Source organism: Fulmarus glacialis, unplaced genomic scaffold (genome assembly GCF_000690835.1).
Source record: "Fulmarus glacialis isolate BGI_N327 unplaced genomic scaffold, ASM69083v1 scaffold12504, whole genome shotgun sequence".
Classification (NCBI taxonomy): Eukaryota; Metazoa; Chordata; class Aves; order Procellariiformes; family Procellariidae; genus Fulmarus; species Fulmarus glacialis.
In genome coordinates, this window is record NW_009209976.1 from 1 (window position 1) to 15,670 (window position 15,670).

The 15,670-nt window shown below is 44.2% G+C and overlaps 1 protein-coding gene and 1 gene segment (V, D, J or C); one reads left to right on the forward strand and one right to left on the reverse strand.

Annotated features, from left to right (window-relative positions):
• Window positions 1–937: 937 nt before the first annotated feature.
• On the forward strand, window positions 938–1,068 carry DAD1 (defender against cell death 1; the record flags this gene model as incomplete). The annotated part of the gene is made up of 1 exon (XM_009577020.1): window positions 938–1,068. A coding segment is annotated over one exon (131 nt), but the record flags the coding sequence as incomplete, so codon positions are not given.
• A 5,884-nt stretch (window positions 1,069–6,952) lies between these two features.
• LOC104076226 lies at window positions 6,953–15,285 on the reverse strand (the record flags this gene model as incomplete). The annotated part of the segment is given in 5 exon segments: window positions 6,953–6,983; window positions 7,323–7,428; window positions 8,618–8,665; window positions 9,102–9,365; window positions 15,202–15,285. Coding segments are annotated over 5 exon segments (533 nt in total), but the record flags the coding sequence as incomplete, so codon positions are not given.
• Window positions 15,286–15,670: the final 385 nt, after the last annotated feature.

Here is a 15,670-nt window from a genome sequence, read left to right on the forward strand (position 1 = left end):
TGCCCCGCCACCCCCGCCCCGGCCCCGCGCGGTTGTCCCTGGAATCGCCGTCGCAACCGCGCGCTCTCCGTAGCAAAGCCTGAGCCTCCCCCAGCGACCGCGGAGCCCCCAGCAAGGCCCAGAGGCCCCCGGCCGTCCGAGCTACCTTAGAAATACCCAGATCTCTTGTAGTAACCAGAGAATTCCCTGAGCAGCCACAGGCATTCCCCAACAGCCAGGGGAGTCACCCACAGCAGCCCTCAAACCTACCCCGGCAGCTAGGGAGTCCCCATGGCAACCTCCATCACCCCCCCGCCCCCATAACACCCGGTTCTGCTCCCAGAAACCCGCAGGCTCCTGCCCCAGCCGGCCCAGCCTGCCCCACAGCGACTGTGAACCTGCGGGGGTCCTGCCCGTATGCACCACAGAGCCTGGCTCCTTATTAGCCCCAGGGTGTTGCTTCTGCCTGGCAGTCAAGGAGCCCTCCCTTTTACCGTCTCGTAGTGGTGTCTTTCTTTAGCAACCGTCCCACAGTGAAACCCAAACTCTAGCAATGACTGCTTCAGGGTGTTGCTCTCCTACAATACCCCTCAAAACCACCTTAGAATCATAGAATCATTTAGATTGGAAAAGACCTTTAAGATCATCTGTGCAGCCCTCCCCAACACACCCAATGGAGAACATAGAAATATCCTCATTTCTATGCAAGTCCCATCCTCTTACAAACCTCAGGATTCGCTTGATAGTGTAGGGCTATGGGAGAGCTGATTGCATAAAAGCCCCGTGCAAATCCTCTGATATATAATCTCATCTTATAATAAAGATGGAGTTAACTTTTCTTGTGGTACTTTGGTGGAACAGTGACCCAGACTGGGGCGAGCTGCCTCAGGAAGACTGTGCTTCCCACCATGACTTCCTTTTGTGATCCCTAATCTCTCATTCTTTCTCTTCCATGCAGTTTGCCTCCGGATCCAGATTAACCCCCAGAACAAAGGCGAGTTCCAAGGCATTTCACCAGAGCGGGCATTTGCCGATTTCCTCTTTGCCAACACCATCCTCCATCTTGTCGTCATCAATTTTGTGGGCTGAGCTCTAGTAAAGACTGTGAGGTACTGATTCATGGGGTCACAAAAGGGGCAACAACAGCTCACACGACTTTAGTACTTCTGTAGAGTTGGGAGAGAATTAGACAGATAGTGAATCCAGGAGTCCGAGCTCCCAGCTTCCTCTTGGCCAAGTACAGTTAAGCTGTTGTCCTCTAGGTTGATACAGGGTTAGGATTTATGGCTTTCTGGTTTTGTGCATGTATTTTTTAGCTTTTGTAATTTAAAAGGCAGTTTGACTAGGAGTGTTACAGAAACCTACACATATCTCTCTTATAAGAGAAATACGCCATTTTGCTAGAGGCGCTTTAGGAGCTCAAGTCCTGGGCTCTATTTGGAGGCCATGGCATGGCTGGTGTCCAAGCCTCGAGTTTCTCAGCAGATGAGAGGAGGGAGTTTGGGACAGGGAGAGTTTGGTGCTGGGAAGTGGAGGACGTGCCCTGTTGTTACTGTTGCAAGGGGCCACAAGATCATTGGAGCTTGTGGGGTATTTCCTCTCCCTTTGCAGAAACATCACTCATGTTGTCTTGCTCTCTTTCCAGGTCTTGAATTGCTCTTGAGCCCTGATGCCAAAGCCTGGCATTGGGAAGTGCTGTTCCCCAGCAGACCTACTTCCTTGGTGGAGGAAGGGGATGGAGAGCTCAAGATTTTTCCCCACAGACTGTCCTATGGAGGGGTCTGCTGCCTCATTACAGTTACTGTAATCCTTTCCGTCAATAAAACCCTTTATAATACTGCAGTCTTTTCCCTATTGGTGACAAATACAGAGGTTCTTCTGACACTCAAGTTCCCTCTCAGGCACGACTCCCTGGTTTTACCCCCCTCCCTCCCTTTCTACCCAGGTGGCTTTTTTCTGTGCCAGTTTCGGAAGGAAGCAGGAAACAAGTCATCATGGAAACTCAATTGTCATCCACCCTTTTCATCTCCCTGTTTCCTGCCCCCAGGCTTCAAAGCTGTGGAAAATTTGCCTTAGGCTGTGGTTATCGGCCATGAATGGAAGGAGGCGGAGGGTGTCCTCCAGCACATCCCCAGGTGTACCCATCTTCCCACAGGCTCAAAGGCATGTGGGGCACAGCTGGATGTCCCAGCTGGACTTACAGGCTCACTAAGGCCTGGTAGTGATACAGCCACCCTACCACAGTGTTAGCTTTCCTTCAGTCTGAGGTGCTGATAAACCCGAGGATGTAGGAGGGGGCTGCCAAGCTGTGCCAGTGCATCAGAGCTGCACTTGAGCTGTTCTGGGTCCGTGGAGAAGCTCACACCTCAGACTTAACCTCATTGAAAACCCTTCCCTTCTCTAAAGCATTTTAAAATGCTTAAACTCAATGGCTTTGGCCCTTGGCCATTGCCTCCTCAAGCCCAAGCTAGCTCATGCATTGAGGTCAAATGCTTCTTTGTCCTGATGGAAAATTAGAGCCCTGTGGTGATCAGATTATGGGCGCAGCACAAGATATTAACCCACACCTTTGGCTACAGAATTTACCGGGGTTACCTTCATGCATGAGGCTCCATCCTTGTACTGATCCTGCTTCATGCTTGTCTGGTTTGTTCTGCAGCTGAAACACAGGATAGGTAAAATATGCGTTGAGGCTACGTGACAAAGAAACGCTTCTCTGCTGGCACTCGGGAGATAAAACACGGGGTCTGATAGCTTCCAGCTCTCAGCATTGGATTATGGCTTCTGTTTACCACCTTTTTCCTTTTAGCATTTCCCGCTGTGCTGCAGCCATTAAACCCATAAAAGTGTGAAACCTGGGGCTCCTAAGTCTCTTGCCTAACATAGACTCTGAAGAGTGAGGTATGAGGGAGCAGGGTCTTTCTTGTCTCAAAGGATGCTGCCTGGATTTGTGGTAGAAACAGGGAATTCATGCCAGCTCTGACACCACCACCGCCCTCCAGCCCCAGGCATTAGGCTGGGTTTGTTTACAACGGGACCAGCTCTGTGCTGCTGGGCAGCAGGCAGGGGACTGGACAGCACGTAGGGATTGCAAATGGGCCACCGAGCTCTTCTCTCCCGTAAGAAGGGCCCTCTCTGAGCCAGGCCGGTGGCAGACCGAGCCAGCATGTTCGCAGGAGGAGGGACAGCCCTTTGCCACTGCAGCTGCTGCTGTTCGCAAGCTGCGAGTGCCTCCCTGTGGGTCCGTGTGACTCCGTCTCTGCACGGTTTGGCTTTAGAGAGAGCTCCAGACTGGGACCCTCCAGTGGCCACTTCTAAGAACTGCACGGGAGCCTGTGGCAAAAGAAAAACCGTGGGGTTTCTGCGGGGTTTCTTTTTATTCGTGATTTTTACCAGCTTGCAATGCCTCTAGTTGCCATAAACACAGCACTAGAATTCATGTCCTATTACAGCTACTCCCACATCTGAATAAGCTTCAACAAGTCTGTAGATATCTCCAAGCTCTGCTCCTTAGAAAGACGATGCTCGGGTCCCTGTTCACACTGTAGAAGAGGGCAAGAGAGGCTGTTTCATGTACAGGGCCATGTTTAATGAGAGGTGACAAATGTCGGGCAGGGTGTTTTCTCCACCAAAACCCCTAGAAAAGATGCAAATTTGTCTCCTACCCATAGATAGGTACTACGGGGCAGGAGCTGGCATAGGGGAGAGGGTGCTAGAGGTGGACCATGGCAACATCTCCTTCCCTGACAATGTGAGAAGACCCTCTGGCCTGCCCCATCTTCCTCTCTTCTCTTTTGGATCAGGAGAAGTGAAAGGATTTTTCTGCATGGATTCACTGCCTGTATAGCAGGGTGCAGAGGCCTATCAGCACATTGAGAAATCTTACACACTTCTAAGATCTCTCTCCACCACCCACCACATTTTATAATGTATTTTCTCCCCTCCTTTCCCGTGCCTACACTATACATAGCTCAATCTTTCCAAAACTCTCCCCAGACCCAAGAGCAGGCTGTGGTGAGGGGGCAGGAAGGGAGGGTGCCTTAACCTCATTCGACTTTGGCTTGTGGTCTAACGTCTGCTGTTCTTTTCCACACGCTTCTCCTCCTCCCTGCCACGTGCCACACCAGTCCTGCTCCCCCCACCCCCTGTTTTGCGCTCCACTTTCCAAAGGAAGCGGTTTCTGCGGTGGGGCGTAGAGGAGCATCTAAAGGTGACCCAGATCTCGATTGTGGCGTCATGGAACTGGTGGTGCATCATCTTCCTGCCCCACCTGGGCCATGAGACCCCTTCTACGTCCTGTTCTACTGTGTTATTTCCTGCCTTTGCTTTGCACTGCGGTTTTTCTTTCTCGAAATAAACAAGAAAGCGTGAAGTGGTGATGCAGGGGGTGGCCCATTGTGGTGGTGGGAGATTGAAAGCCTAATATCTGAAAGTATCTTTGAACTAAACCTGCAAATTCAGTGTTTTGCAGATCACATGCTAAGAGTCACTTCTGTCAAAACATTTAACTTTTTCTGTACACTCATCCCCTCACTTAGCAAATCTTATCACTGGGGTCGTTTAACCTGGAAGAGAAAAGACTGAGGTGTGGCAGCACACTGTCCTTCCTCCTTGACCATACAGCTACGAGTGGGTTTGAAGTGCAGCACAAAAAATTTAAGATGGATATTAATTTTAAAAAGCGATGCCAAAGGCAAACGAGCGTGGAAACTTCTTCCACATCCCTGAAGGTTTCTGGAGTGAGGTTAATCAGTTGGAAATCTGTGAAATGCAATGACTTGCTTTGTAATTCAACAATGGTTTAGGCAATTTCATCAAGCTGTTTCCCTGTGATGTGGCAGACCTCATGAGCGAAATGTAAGCTTCAAGAGCTGCCTGGAATCTAGTATTTAAAGAGCCATGGGGTTTCTACAGCTGGAGAGAAATGAGAGTGACTGTTGTGTCAAGGGAGAGACAAGAGAGTGAGTCCCTGAACATCTGCACTGTAAAATAATCAGGGTAATAGACCTGGAAAGTTTGAAGTTGTTCTTTGGCAGGAGGGGTCAGCAACTCTCTGTCACCCTGTGACAGGCTGCCTGCTAAATGGTCAGGTGGCAGAAGCACCATGGCAGGAGACCAGGGGGACTTTGTTGTGTTGCTGCTCAGCACTGTGGAGTCAGATCCTGTGGCAGGGATACTGGCACGGTCTTCACACGGGGACCCTCTCCCACATGAAGCACCAGGGCTTTTGGCTAAAAGCATTTGAAGCACGAGCCTTTCCAAAATCAGAGTTCCTTGCAACGGCCGTGAATCCAGTAGGGTGAGAAATATCCCATGAGGGGGAATTACCCCCACCGGTCTGGCGAGGCTTTCCCTGTCACTGTTTGGGCACTGGTGTGAGGTACAAGCAAGGTTCAAGCTTTGCAGGGAGAGTGTTTCTTTCAGAGCACCCTTCTCATTTCTCCCTCCAGAGGAATCTCTGGTGCTTCAGAAGAAGACAGAGAAATTGATGTCACAAAAGCAGAAAATTTCCTTCCTAGTCTTGCCAGTGACAGACCGAACCTGCAGACACAGGCCACTCGGTTGGTGTCATTAGTGCAAAGCAGGTACCTTGTTCTCCAGTGACACTTGAGGGACATTTAGAGGCAGGACACTTCAGGCTCCTGTGTTCCCCGTAGCAGTAGACATCTGCCTTCAAGAACCTGGACTGCTTACTAGTCCTCTCGCTGTGGGCAAGCCGTATTTTACCGTTGTCTTCACATAGCACAGAGTCTACTCATGGACGAGAGGTGCTCTCCTCCATTCCCCTCCCTCTGAGCCAGCCACGCTGTTCTCACCCAGACAAAGCAAGGGTGTCCTGGAAAGGGACTTCATAGCTATTCCCCCCAGCGCTGGATCCAGCCAGTTATTGCAAACAGCGCCTGGTGGCCAAGTCAGGCTGAAGAGGACAGTCCGGACGCCCCTTCCCTCCTTCACCCCAAAGGCCAGGCTCATTCCTAAAGCTCATCTGAAGGGTAAAACAAGTTCCTCGAACTACAGATACAAAAGACAAACAAGTTTCTTATTTTTTATAAGAACTGTTTAATAGCATCCAAAGGCCTAAAGAAATGCCAAGACATCAGTGTGGTTGCCAGTACAATTCAATAGTTAGCAGCATGCAAATTTCACATGCACACCAAGGAGTGATCGACAGGTAAATACTTCAGTATAGTTTTATGCAATGATTATAAAAAGAAATGGGAAAATCTAAGGTTGCTAGAACTAAACAAAAAGGACAAAAGTAGTTTGTATTTTTACTAAACACAAAGCCAAATCTTAAGCTCATTTAGATTCAGAAAATGTAAAGGCCAGATAGACATTAAAAGATACTAAAAACCATTCTTTTGTTCTGTGATAATGAAGTGAGAATTTCTCTGAATTCAGGACTTCTGGAAGACCTAGCAGCAAATGTTTTAGGGAAAAAAAAACCCATACCTTGCTCTGATATAGCAAAAGATAGCAGGACATGGTGCATAGCACCCTGAATAAGTCTCCCTTTGCTTTTTGGAGTGTTTCATTTGCAACTGAGATGGTGTCTGTGGGGGTGCACTCTAAAACGTGCATACCTGAAAGCTATCAAAATATGAAAAATTCACATTCAAGTGATATTTAGCTTGCAGTTTTCAACAAACAACACTGCCCCAAGCAGAAATTGTGTGTCATTTTAATGCAAGAAATAGTGATGTTTGGCAATTTATAGTTATAGCAAACTATGCTTCATGCAAAAAGAGGCATTGTCATGCTAAATGAATCAGGCATCTGGGGGAGCAGCATGCTGAAAATTTTAAGCTTATTTTTGAGTAGCTTTATAACAATGCAAATAAAGCAATTTAGACTATAATGGCTGGCGTGATATATAGAAACAGCAAGTGATATCCCTGGCAACAAGAATGCCCGTGTTCCCTCTTGCACACGCTGCTCTGGTAAAGATTCCTCAGCAGGTTTTTTTGGTACTTCAGGACTGCATCGTCTGGTTACTTTCATTCCTGTAAAAAAAGAAAGGTATGCTAAGTCATTATTTGGGATACAGTCGCAGCTACACAGTTGTAGACCTGAAGGGAAGGGATGGATGTAGAAATAGAAGGGAGAGATGTCTAGAAAGAAGCAAAAAGTTAAATTTGCATGTGGATAAGGAAAAGTAAATAGACTTGGGGGGTGGGTAAAAACAATGATACGGCCAAAGGAGTGGAGGGATTTTACTGTTGGTAAACAAAAGGTGTATGGATAGGCTGCATAAACAGTTATTACAGAGAGAAGGAGCATTTGTAACTAATGAACAGATCCAGATGTTTTCTGTCAGAGACCTTACCACACCCCATACTCACTTTTTTTTCCACATAAACATCGTCATCAGCACATTAAAAATTATTCCTTTCATTAAAATTATTTTCAGGCCCAGCTGTGATAAAGACAGCATGTTCAGGTTTTCATCTGTAAAAGTAACAGAGAATGAAAGTCACAAGAGCACCGGGACATCCTCACTTCCAGACAGACTTAAAAGCATTTCTTAATGAAGCTGTTCCACTTTGTGTGATTGAGTCACCTAGTAGGACAGCTAACGAGACAGTGAGCGGGACTGTTTCACTGAGAGACTTTAATTTCTTTCAGTTGGTGTTTCAAGGGCCAGGTTTTCATTCAATAACCACTTAATTATCCAATATGCAAGTCTGCCAACCATCTAGCTGGTTTTAAATACTGGGTATTATGAATCCAGGATGCTGGAGGTGTCCCTCCTTCCTCTCCCTAAATTTTTTTAAGACGGGCAAGAGGAAAACAAGTTAAATTTTATTTAAAGAACACAAAGTCTATTTGGATTTCCTATTAATCTTAAGTTACAGAGCCATTTTCATTTGAAAATACATTGGTCTATATTGGGGAAGCAGGGAGCTGTGATCAAAGAGTCATTTTATGTTTATCTTTGAAAACCTCTCTCTGAAATGACTGATCAAATCAGCCAAGTTTACTGATGAGTGTTTTTCTGAAGAGATGTTTTGGAAACATTTGGCTACCTGGTTTCTTTTCAGCAAGGCTGCACGTTTGCAAAAGTACAGCTGTTCTGCAAACAGTGCAGAGGCAAGCTCAGCTCCTTTAACTAGCAGGAACAGCAATTGCTTGGGCTCCCGCACTGACTGGTATACTCCCACAGCCATAAGCTGAAGCAAAGCTTGCTCAGATGCACCGTATCTTTAGTGCAATCCTGCTTTTGAGCATGCACTGCAGAAACCACCGGCTTATCTTTCGGTTCATTGGATGCTTGTGCAGCCAAAAATAAAAACAACTCTTTTGAAGTCTGCAATGCGGACAGACATCCAGTAAGGCTGACTCATATCAGTACCTAAAATTATTGTGTGATGGGGAGAAGTTGTTTGGCTAGTCCTAGCAAGAGCATGTAGGTGCTAGCTACACTAGTCACATAAAATTACCAGCTTAGATCTGGAAGACTACATTAACCAGTGACTTCCAGCCCTAATGTTTAAAGCCTGTGGGGCCCTTTTGGAAATTTCCAGTCTGAACTTTGTGCTCCAACAGGAATTCTGCAAAGAGGGAACATTATCAAAAACTTGGGAAGACATTTCCTTTAATCAGGCCAAGCTTTACTCCTAAAATGCTGTGTACATACCTGTCCTGAAATATAGAGACACCCCTGTAACACAGACAGTGCTGGCACCTGCAGATAGTAACAATAAATTTAATTAATAACAGAAATATACTTCTTCAGAAGTTCATAAAGATACCTCTACTTAGAAGAGATGGATTAGAGTTTCTGGCTCTCATTTCTGCAGTTTTCAGGGCAAGCATAAAATATGATCTAATTAAACTTTAGTGTCCCATTGAAAAAAAGAATTTCAAGGTTTATATCCCCCACAGTGTGATTTTAAGATCCCTCTGCGGTGACTGTACCAGTCTACTGACCCTTAATCTTGTTTCCACCAAGGAGGAAGGCAAAAGAAAACAGAGGCAACAAGGCAACATTCCTCTGGAATGTGGAAGCATAATCCAGCATTGCTTGCAGGGTTGGGAGATGTGAACAAGTCCTGCTCATACTAATAGCACAGAGACCAGAGTACCTCTAGCCCTGCACACACATCCAACAGTGCCATTACCACTTTCAGGATCCTCGCCCTCCAGTTCTCCAAAGCCCTCGTGATTTGCAGCACACTGCATTTCATCTTTCTTGGCCCAGTAGGTTGACAGGTAGCTCGCTTCATGTTTGTTCTCAGATGTTGCCACCTCCACAACAGCATTTGTTTGCTTATCAGCCCAGTTAAGAGTAAGCTTTTCAGGGGAGTAATCTGTGATAAGGCACATTTCCAAATCCTCATCATCTTCAGAGATCAGCCTGTAGACTGAAGGAGATGGAGTAACATCTGAAAATGGAGAAGAGAAAAGACATTAGGTGAGAGTACACAGTCATAGTTCCTTCAATCTTAATATACAGACACTCAGGTGTGGAAGTTTTTCCAGGATTCCAGTGGGAAGTTGCCTGATCATAGGGATCATGTGCTAGGACACCTTTAGACAACCAAGGCATCCGCAGCAGATGATGCAGGAGCTACATGAGACTTACGTTGACTTATCTTGTGTGGGAGACACAGAGTGGTCAGGCAAGATCCCTAGAGCATCTCAAATGATACTCATGTGGGCATCCACACCCTAGATGTCCATATCTAACCTAGTCATTCCTCTCTGTAACAACTCATTCAACTCTGCAGCCTGGGCTTTCTCTTGGATCTTGGCCTGAATGCATTCAGGAATGTGTTTAACAGGGGGAGGGAGCACTCTCTTCTTGCTTCACTGCACTTCTACTGCATTGAGATGTAATGTGTCCTGGGAGAACTGAGCAGCCCAGGGGCATTCTGCCTTTTCTGCAAATGTGTAGTCAAATCCACCACTGACATTCAAAATCCCACTTCCTCACCTGTCCTGAGGGACAGTGGATAAACTACCAAGTCTTAAGGGTGTCCACATTTACCACCAGTCTAGCGAATTGTGTTCCTATAGGAGAAAGCTAGGAAAGCCACTGCAAAGTAGGAACACATGGTTGCATTTAGGTAAAGAAAGATGAAGCAAATGAATGTTTCATTATGTTCCACCACCTGACAGTGCAGTGTAAGATTTTTTTACTAAATTTTACCCTGCAAAAGAGGGGTTTGGAGAACTAAAGGCTGCAGATATAAGACACCTGGGGTTTATTTCTGTTTTCTTGCTTCAAAATCTGCTAGCAAGTCAGTTAGGCTAGGATTTTCCACACATATCAAAACACTACCTGTGGTTAAACTCATTTTTGCACATTTAGCTTTGTAAACTTGTACTCTAAGCATACATTTAATCTTGTCCAGCTCTTGAAGTCAGATTCTTTGAGAAGGTGCTTTCCTAAATCTTTGTTCATGCGTAATAATAAAATGTTATGGACATTGCAGTACTCTAAATGATGAACAGATGAAATATCATTAAAGACATACTGTAGCCAAGATGCAGATTTGGGGCTCTCAGCAACCCTCTGGCTGCATTTTCCATTGGACTTCACAGGTTTGAACCGGAGCTTCAGGTCACATTTATAAACTGACAAAGTGTTATCGGGTAGGGTTGAGAGTTTAGATTAATATTTGCTTCGTCCCTGTTCACACATCACACTGATAAATATTGTAGAAATACTAAAGACAGCTTAGCTCCCAGATGAAGAAGTTTTTATTTCTTCCCATGGGGGAAGTTTGGACTAAATCTTGGCTTTTAGAAACTGTCTCAAAATCTCACGCAAGTGCAAACCCTAGTTCTATCACTGAGATAAATGCTTTTCATCTGTTCAGTTGCCAGTTGTCAGCACCTTAGAGAAATAGCCGTACTTCCTTATTAGTATGATCTCAGAAAAAACCTAATCCACAAAACCTAATGATTCATTCTCTGGCCCTTCTCCTGAATTGCAGTTCATCTATCCCAGCTTTGCCCTGGCTTTGAAATACCTGATGAGACTGTCTCTTTCCCAACTACACAGAACACGGTCTAATGTATGTTCTGACTCCCTCAACCCCACTCTCCACATCCCATACTCCCAGTTATTGTTTTGGAAATATATTTCAGTGATCGTTTGTTAGGGAGAGGAAGACAGGAGCAGATAAAAAGCTTGATGGTAGATCCCTGTATAAAATACAGATGAACCAGGGTACATCACTGTCATGGAGTACATGGATACGAAAGAGAAGATTGAGCTGTTCTGCTTCTCTCTTATAATGAGTACTATGCTTTCTGAAGAGCTACATATCCACCTCTCTCCAAATTAGGGTGTTTTTCTCCCTTTCAATCTGTGCAATGCTTTTATCTTGAGCAGATGAAACAATAAGGTCTGTTTTTCGCAGGCACCTTTAGCGGCACCAGTTTTGCAAAATACTCATTTCTCATTCTTGCTTAGAGTGGCTGCTGGCTTTGTTCTGGTACTAAAGCCTTTTTCTGATAAGTTCCTTTGCGTATTTGCATACTGTTATGAAAGTTTGCAGTTAGCAGTCTTGGTAAATATCGCTATTATAACCACAGCACTGTGACTCATGTTTCCTGTTATTCTGTCTTAATGAGTTGGTGGATGTGTTGGAGATGTTGTATTGATATTTATGACCTGCATTTGCAGGAAAGATTGAGAAGTAAATCATGAAACTCTGAGCTGTCCACCCTGCCTAATTTCATCTTTACTGAAGGATATCTTCCAGGTGGAAGAACAGGAGCTGTTGGAATGCTATTCCTGACCAGTCTACAGAGAAAGCCAACTCCAGAGGCTGATTTCAGGGAGAGAGCAGTAGAAGCCTGTTCTAGCATCAGACTGAGACCCATGCCTTTTTTTCCAAACAAGCCGCAGTATAAATCCTGAACTGGTTTAACACACTGGTTTAACAGCTTGCATTGTACAGAGATTTATCTCATTCTCCATTCCCTCCAAAGGAAACTCTCTGAATCTCTGGTCAGACCGGAATTGGTGTGATAGAGGTCTTTGATCCTCTTACCATTCCTCAACCTGAGACATGATATTCCACAGCTAGAGTCAACCTGGAGCTATCGCCCAACTCAGAGGAAATATATACCCCCTCACACACTCATACAGGCTAATCTTGACCCCACAGGAGCAACTCCAGTGACTTAACAAGCACTTTAGTGATGTTTGCTGGCTGTCCTCCAATGGAGGTTCCAAAAGGTCTACCAGAGGTCCTTTGTGAAATCTGCCAGCCCTGCATGGGTGCTAGGATGTCTACAGCAAGACTAGATGTCCACATTTAGTACCTGAACCCTTCTCTAGACTTCCGGTGCTCGTGTCTGGAGGCAATCAGATAAATGAAGCCAGGTCCTAGTCCAGCATCAGCCAAGTCATCCAAAGTGCAAAGACTCTGTGCAGAGATTCAGTATTTGCAAATGCAAATACGCTGCTTCACTTACAGAGTTCAGGCGATAATTCTGGCCTCCATCCCAAAAATCTGTTTGTCATTGCCTCTGTAATTACACTTGGGGAAGTCAAACTACCAAAACCATCCAAGATCTTTCTCACAAACCTTTAAAGGGGAAGATTTCTAGCTGAACCAAAACGAAAGCTGAATTAATAGAGGAAAATACCCAATATGTGAGGAGAAATCAAGTGTTCAATGGACTAAATAGTTCTCTAGTACCAAAACAGGGTAAATCCTGGGCTTATAGCATGTGTTCACATTAACGAAAAGTTGAGATGAAGTTTTCTTAAATTTCATATTGCGAAGCAATACCCTATTTGTGTTCATGTATAGATTTATTCATGCATCACCTAAACTGCAGGGGAGATTTACTATGATCTCCTCTGCTTCTCCTTTCAACAATGTTAAGGAAAGATTTTTGGGAGTCAGAAGGAGCAACTCTGCTCATCTAATCCACTCTTTAAAGCCCACAGATGAATGAGATGGCTTAACCCATCTGTGTAACAATTGTCTGGAAACAAAAAGAAGTGGCTGCTCATGAACCTCCTGAGAACCTCTGTCATTTTCACAAAATACTTTTTCATGCTTTTTCTTCCAAAATCAGAGTGGGTTTTAATTGCCAGAACAAGTTTTCAATTTTATATACTAGAGATTTAGTTTCTAGAAAAAAATTCGTAGAATCATAGAATGGTTTGGGTTGGAAGGGACCTTTAAAGGTCATCTAGTCCAACCCTCAATTCAAATAATTTCAACTCAAAAAACAGAAACTTTCTGAATTAGACATTAACTATTCATGTAGCGCCAGCCAAAAAAAATTGTATTTGTTTAATGAGTAAGATAAAAAAACATTCAAAAGAATGAACCTAAAATCCCTTTCTAAAAACAGGTGGAAGATCATTTTTATGTTGGTATCAAAAAGTCGGAAGAACTTTTGATCTTACACTTGTGGAATTGCCTCAAAATGGTACCCTTTCCTGATCAGTCTATTTAATGGGTACATTTAATTAGATAACTTATTTGGTATCATAGCCTCGTGCCATTTCCAGAAATTACTCTCCTAGCTCCAGTATCCCACGCACCCCAGTTTGAATCATTGCAAATACTATAGTCTAAGTCACCTGGGAAATTTCTCACAATGCAGTGTGAAACTAAGACTTAAACATGAACCCAGAGGTATCTCTGAATTTTTTTTCCCCTCAATCTAAGGCAAAACACTATTACTGTCTGACAGGACTCAGAAGTTAATGTTAATGATATGCCAACATCATTAACCTAAGACATTGATGATGATGTCTCATTTCCCACTCTTCCCAGTCTCTCTCCCTGCTCCATCTTCACAAGCACCCTGTTGAGAAATAATCCTGGGTTCATTTTCTTTCAGCCTTCACTCCTCCCTCCACTCTTCATCTAGAGCTTATGTTCATTCTCCATAAAGGTAGACCTATTCAGAAACACTAACCAGTGGACACTGCTCCCGCCTTCATACCTTCATAGCCTGTCCTCCAAATCTTACCTACCTGGGCTGACTTTAAATGTAATCTCTCTTCCAAACACGAATTTACTGTATCTTTCAGCTTCCCAACTCAACAAGAAGCCTTTACAATAAATTCCTGCCCACCAGCTGCATATGCCAATGGCTCCTCATCCAAAATACGTGGGGAAACTGTCTACCAGAGAATGACACGCAAAGATATTTGAAATTTCATTCCATCTTTTCAGGTTTCTAAAGCATTTTAAAACACAACTGAGGAAAGGAAAGAGAGCTACCATGCATCACAACAAGTTTGGTTCCCCTTCCAAATACAATTTTTCTAGTTCCTGACTGCTCACACTGTAACATCAGTTTTTACAAATATGGAAGTTTTGGGTTGGATTTTAAAACCAAAAAATCATGACTTATTCTCTTAGGCTGAGAGTTAGAAAGAGATCCAATCTCTAAGCCATTAGTCAGAATAACCTCCAGATATTATTTTAAAGGTGCAAAAATCAAGTCTGAAAACTTTAATAGCCAGAAACTCTATAAAAGTGCTAATCTTTTTATGTAGCATTCAGCCATGTGTGAACTGCTTGCAGCACTCTATGTCTGACTGCACCATGCCGTGACTATTAAACCTGTGTGAACATTACCATCTTCTCTAGCTGTTCTTTCCTGCAGTGGATCACTGACACACCATAGCCAAGCACTCTTTGGATTCCAGGACAGCATCTCTATTCCAACGGGTTTTTGTGAAGGGAAGCCGAAAAGAAGTTGGAACATGCTTCCATTAAAGTCCCTAGTCCACCTACCCAGTGAACAAATGATTTGCCAATACTGGTGTTAATATGGAACAGAAAGTTCAAACTTACTTGGGGTAACAAGAAGTTGGGTCCCAGTTCCAAAGATGAGTTTCACATATCCCTGATTGGCACACTGGTGTCAACCTCTACAAAAATGTAGACAGGTTTTCCCAACCCATACTGACAACCAGGTCAACAGACATTCCAGAGCAGGGAATAAATTAAGGGAGGAATGACGAAACATTGATTTAAGTCACCATCGAAGTACCAAGGAAATCTACTAGAAAATTATGAGGATCAGAAACAGGGAGATCAAATAAAAAAATGTTCATTCATTCACTTGTTACAATTGTGTATTACACCTTTCAGGGCAATACCAGGAACAATCTGTGTTTTTCCATCTGTAACATCACCTAAAAATCCTGTTTGCTGTGCCATGTATTTAGGGCCACTGCCTTTCAGTCCAAGTTTTCTCCTGAATGTTTCAACATTTACTACCCACCTGGCTTGATCACCAGCAAGGTTCCTTTTCCTAATGTCAGCTTGTATGCTTCTCCACCCCCATAATTCACACAACCCAGGAAACCTTTGCAAGAACCCCTTTGACCTTGGTTACAGTTATCTCCTTACAGGTTTCAGTGGCACATTGTGACCCTGTCTAGACCTTAGAGCTACACAGACAGTTGCAAAAGCAATGTGAACCTTCTAACTCTATTACTTCAGGATTCATATACTCTCACTTCCTTAGATATGCGGTAGCAAGAGTGAGCATTAAGCATGGTCTTGTAGCTGCGACAGCTCGGCAAATCTGGATTCAAGTCCCAGTTGCGAACAGAATCCACTTGCAATATTTATGGATAATACAGTATCTGTACATCAGACAAAACAGCTAAAAGGCAGTCCAATTCCCATTCCAACACTTATATTAAAAATATTGTAAGTATACTGTTCCTTGGTGGGATTCTGCTACA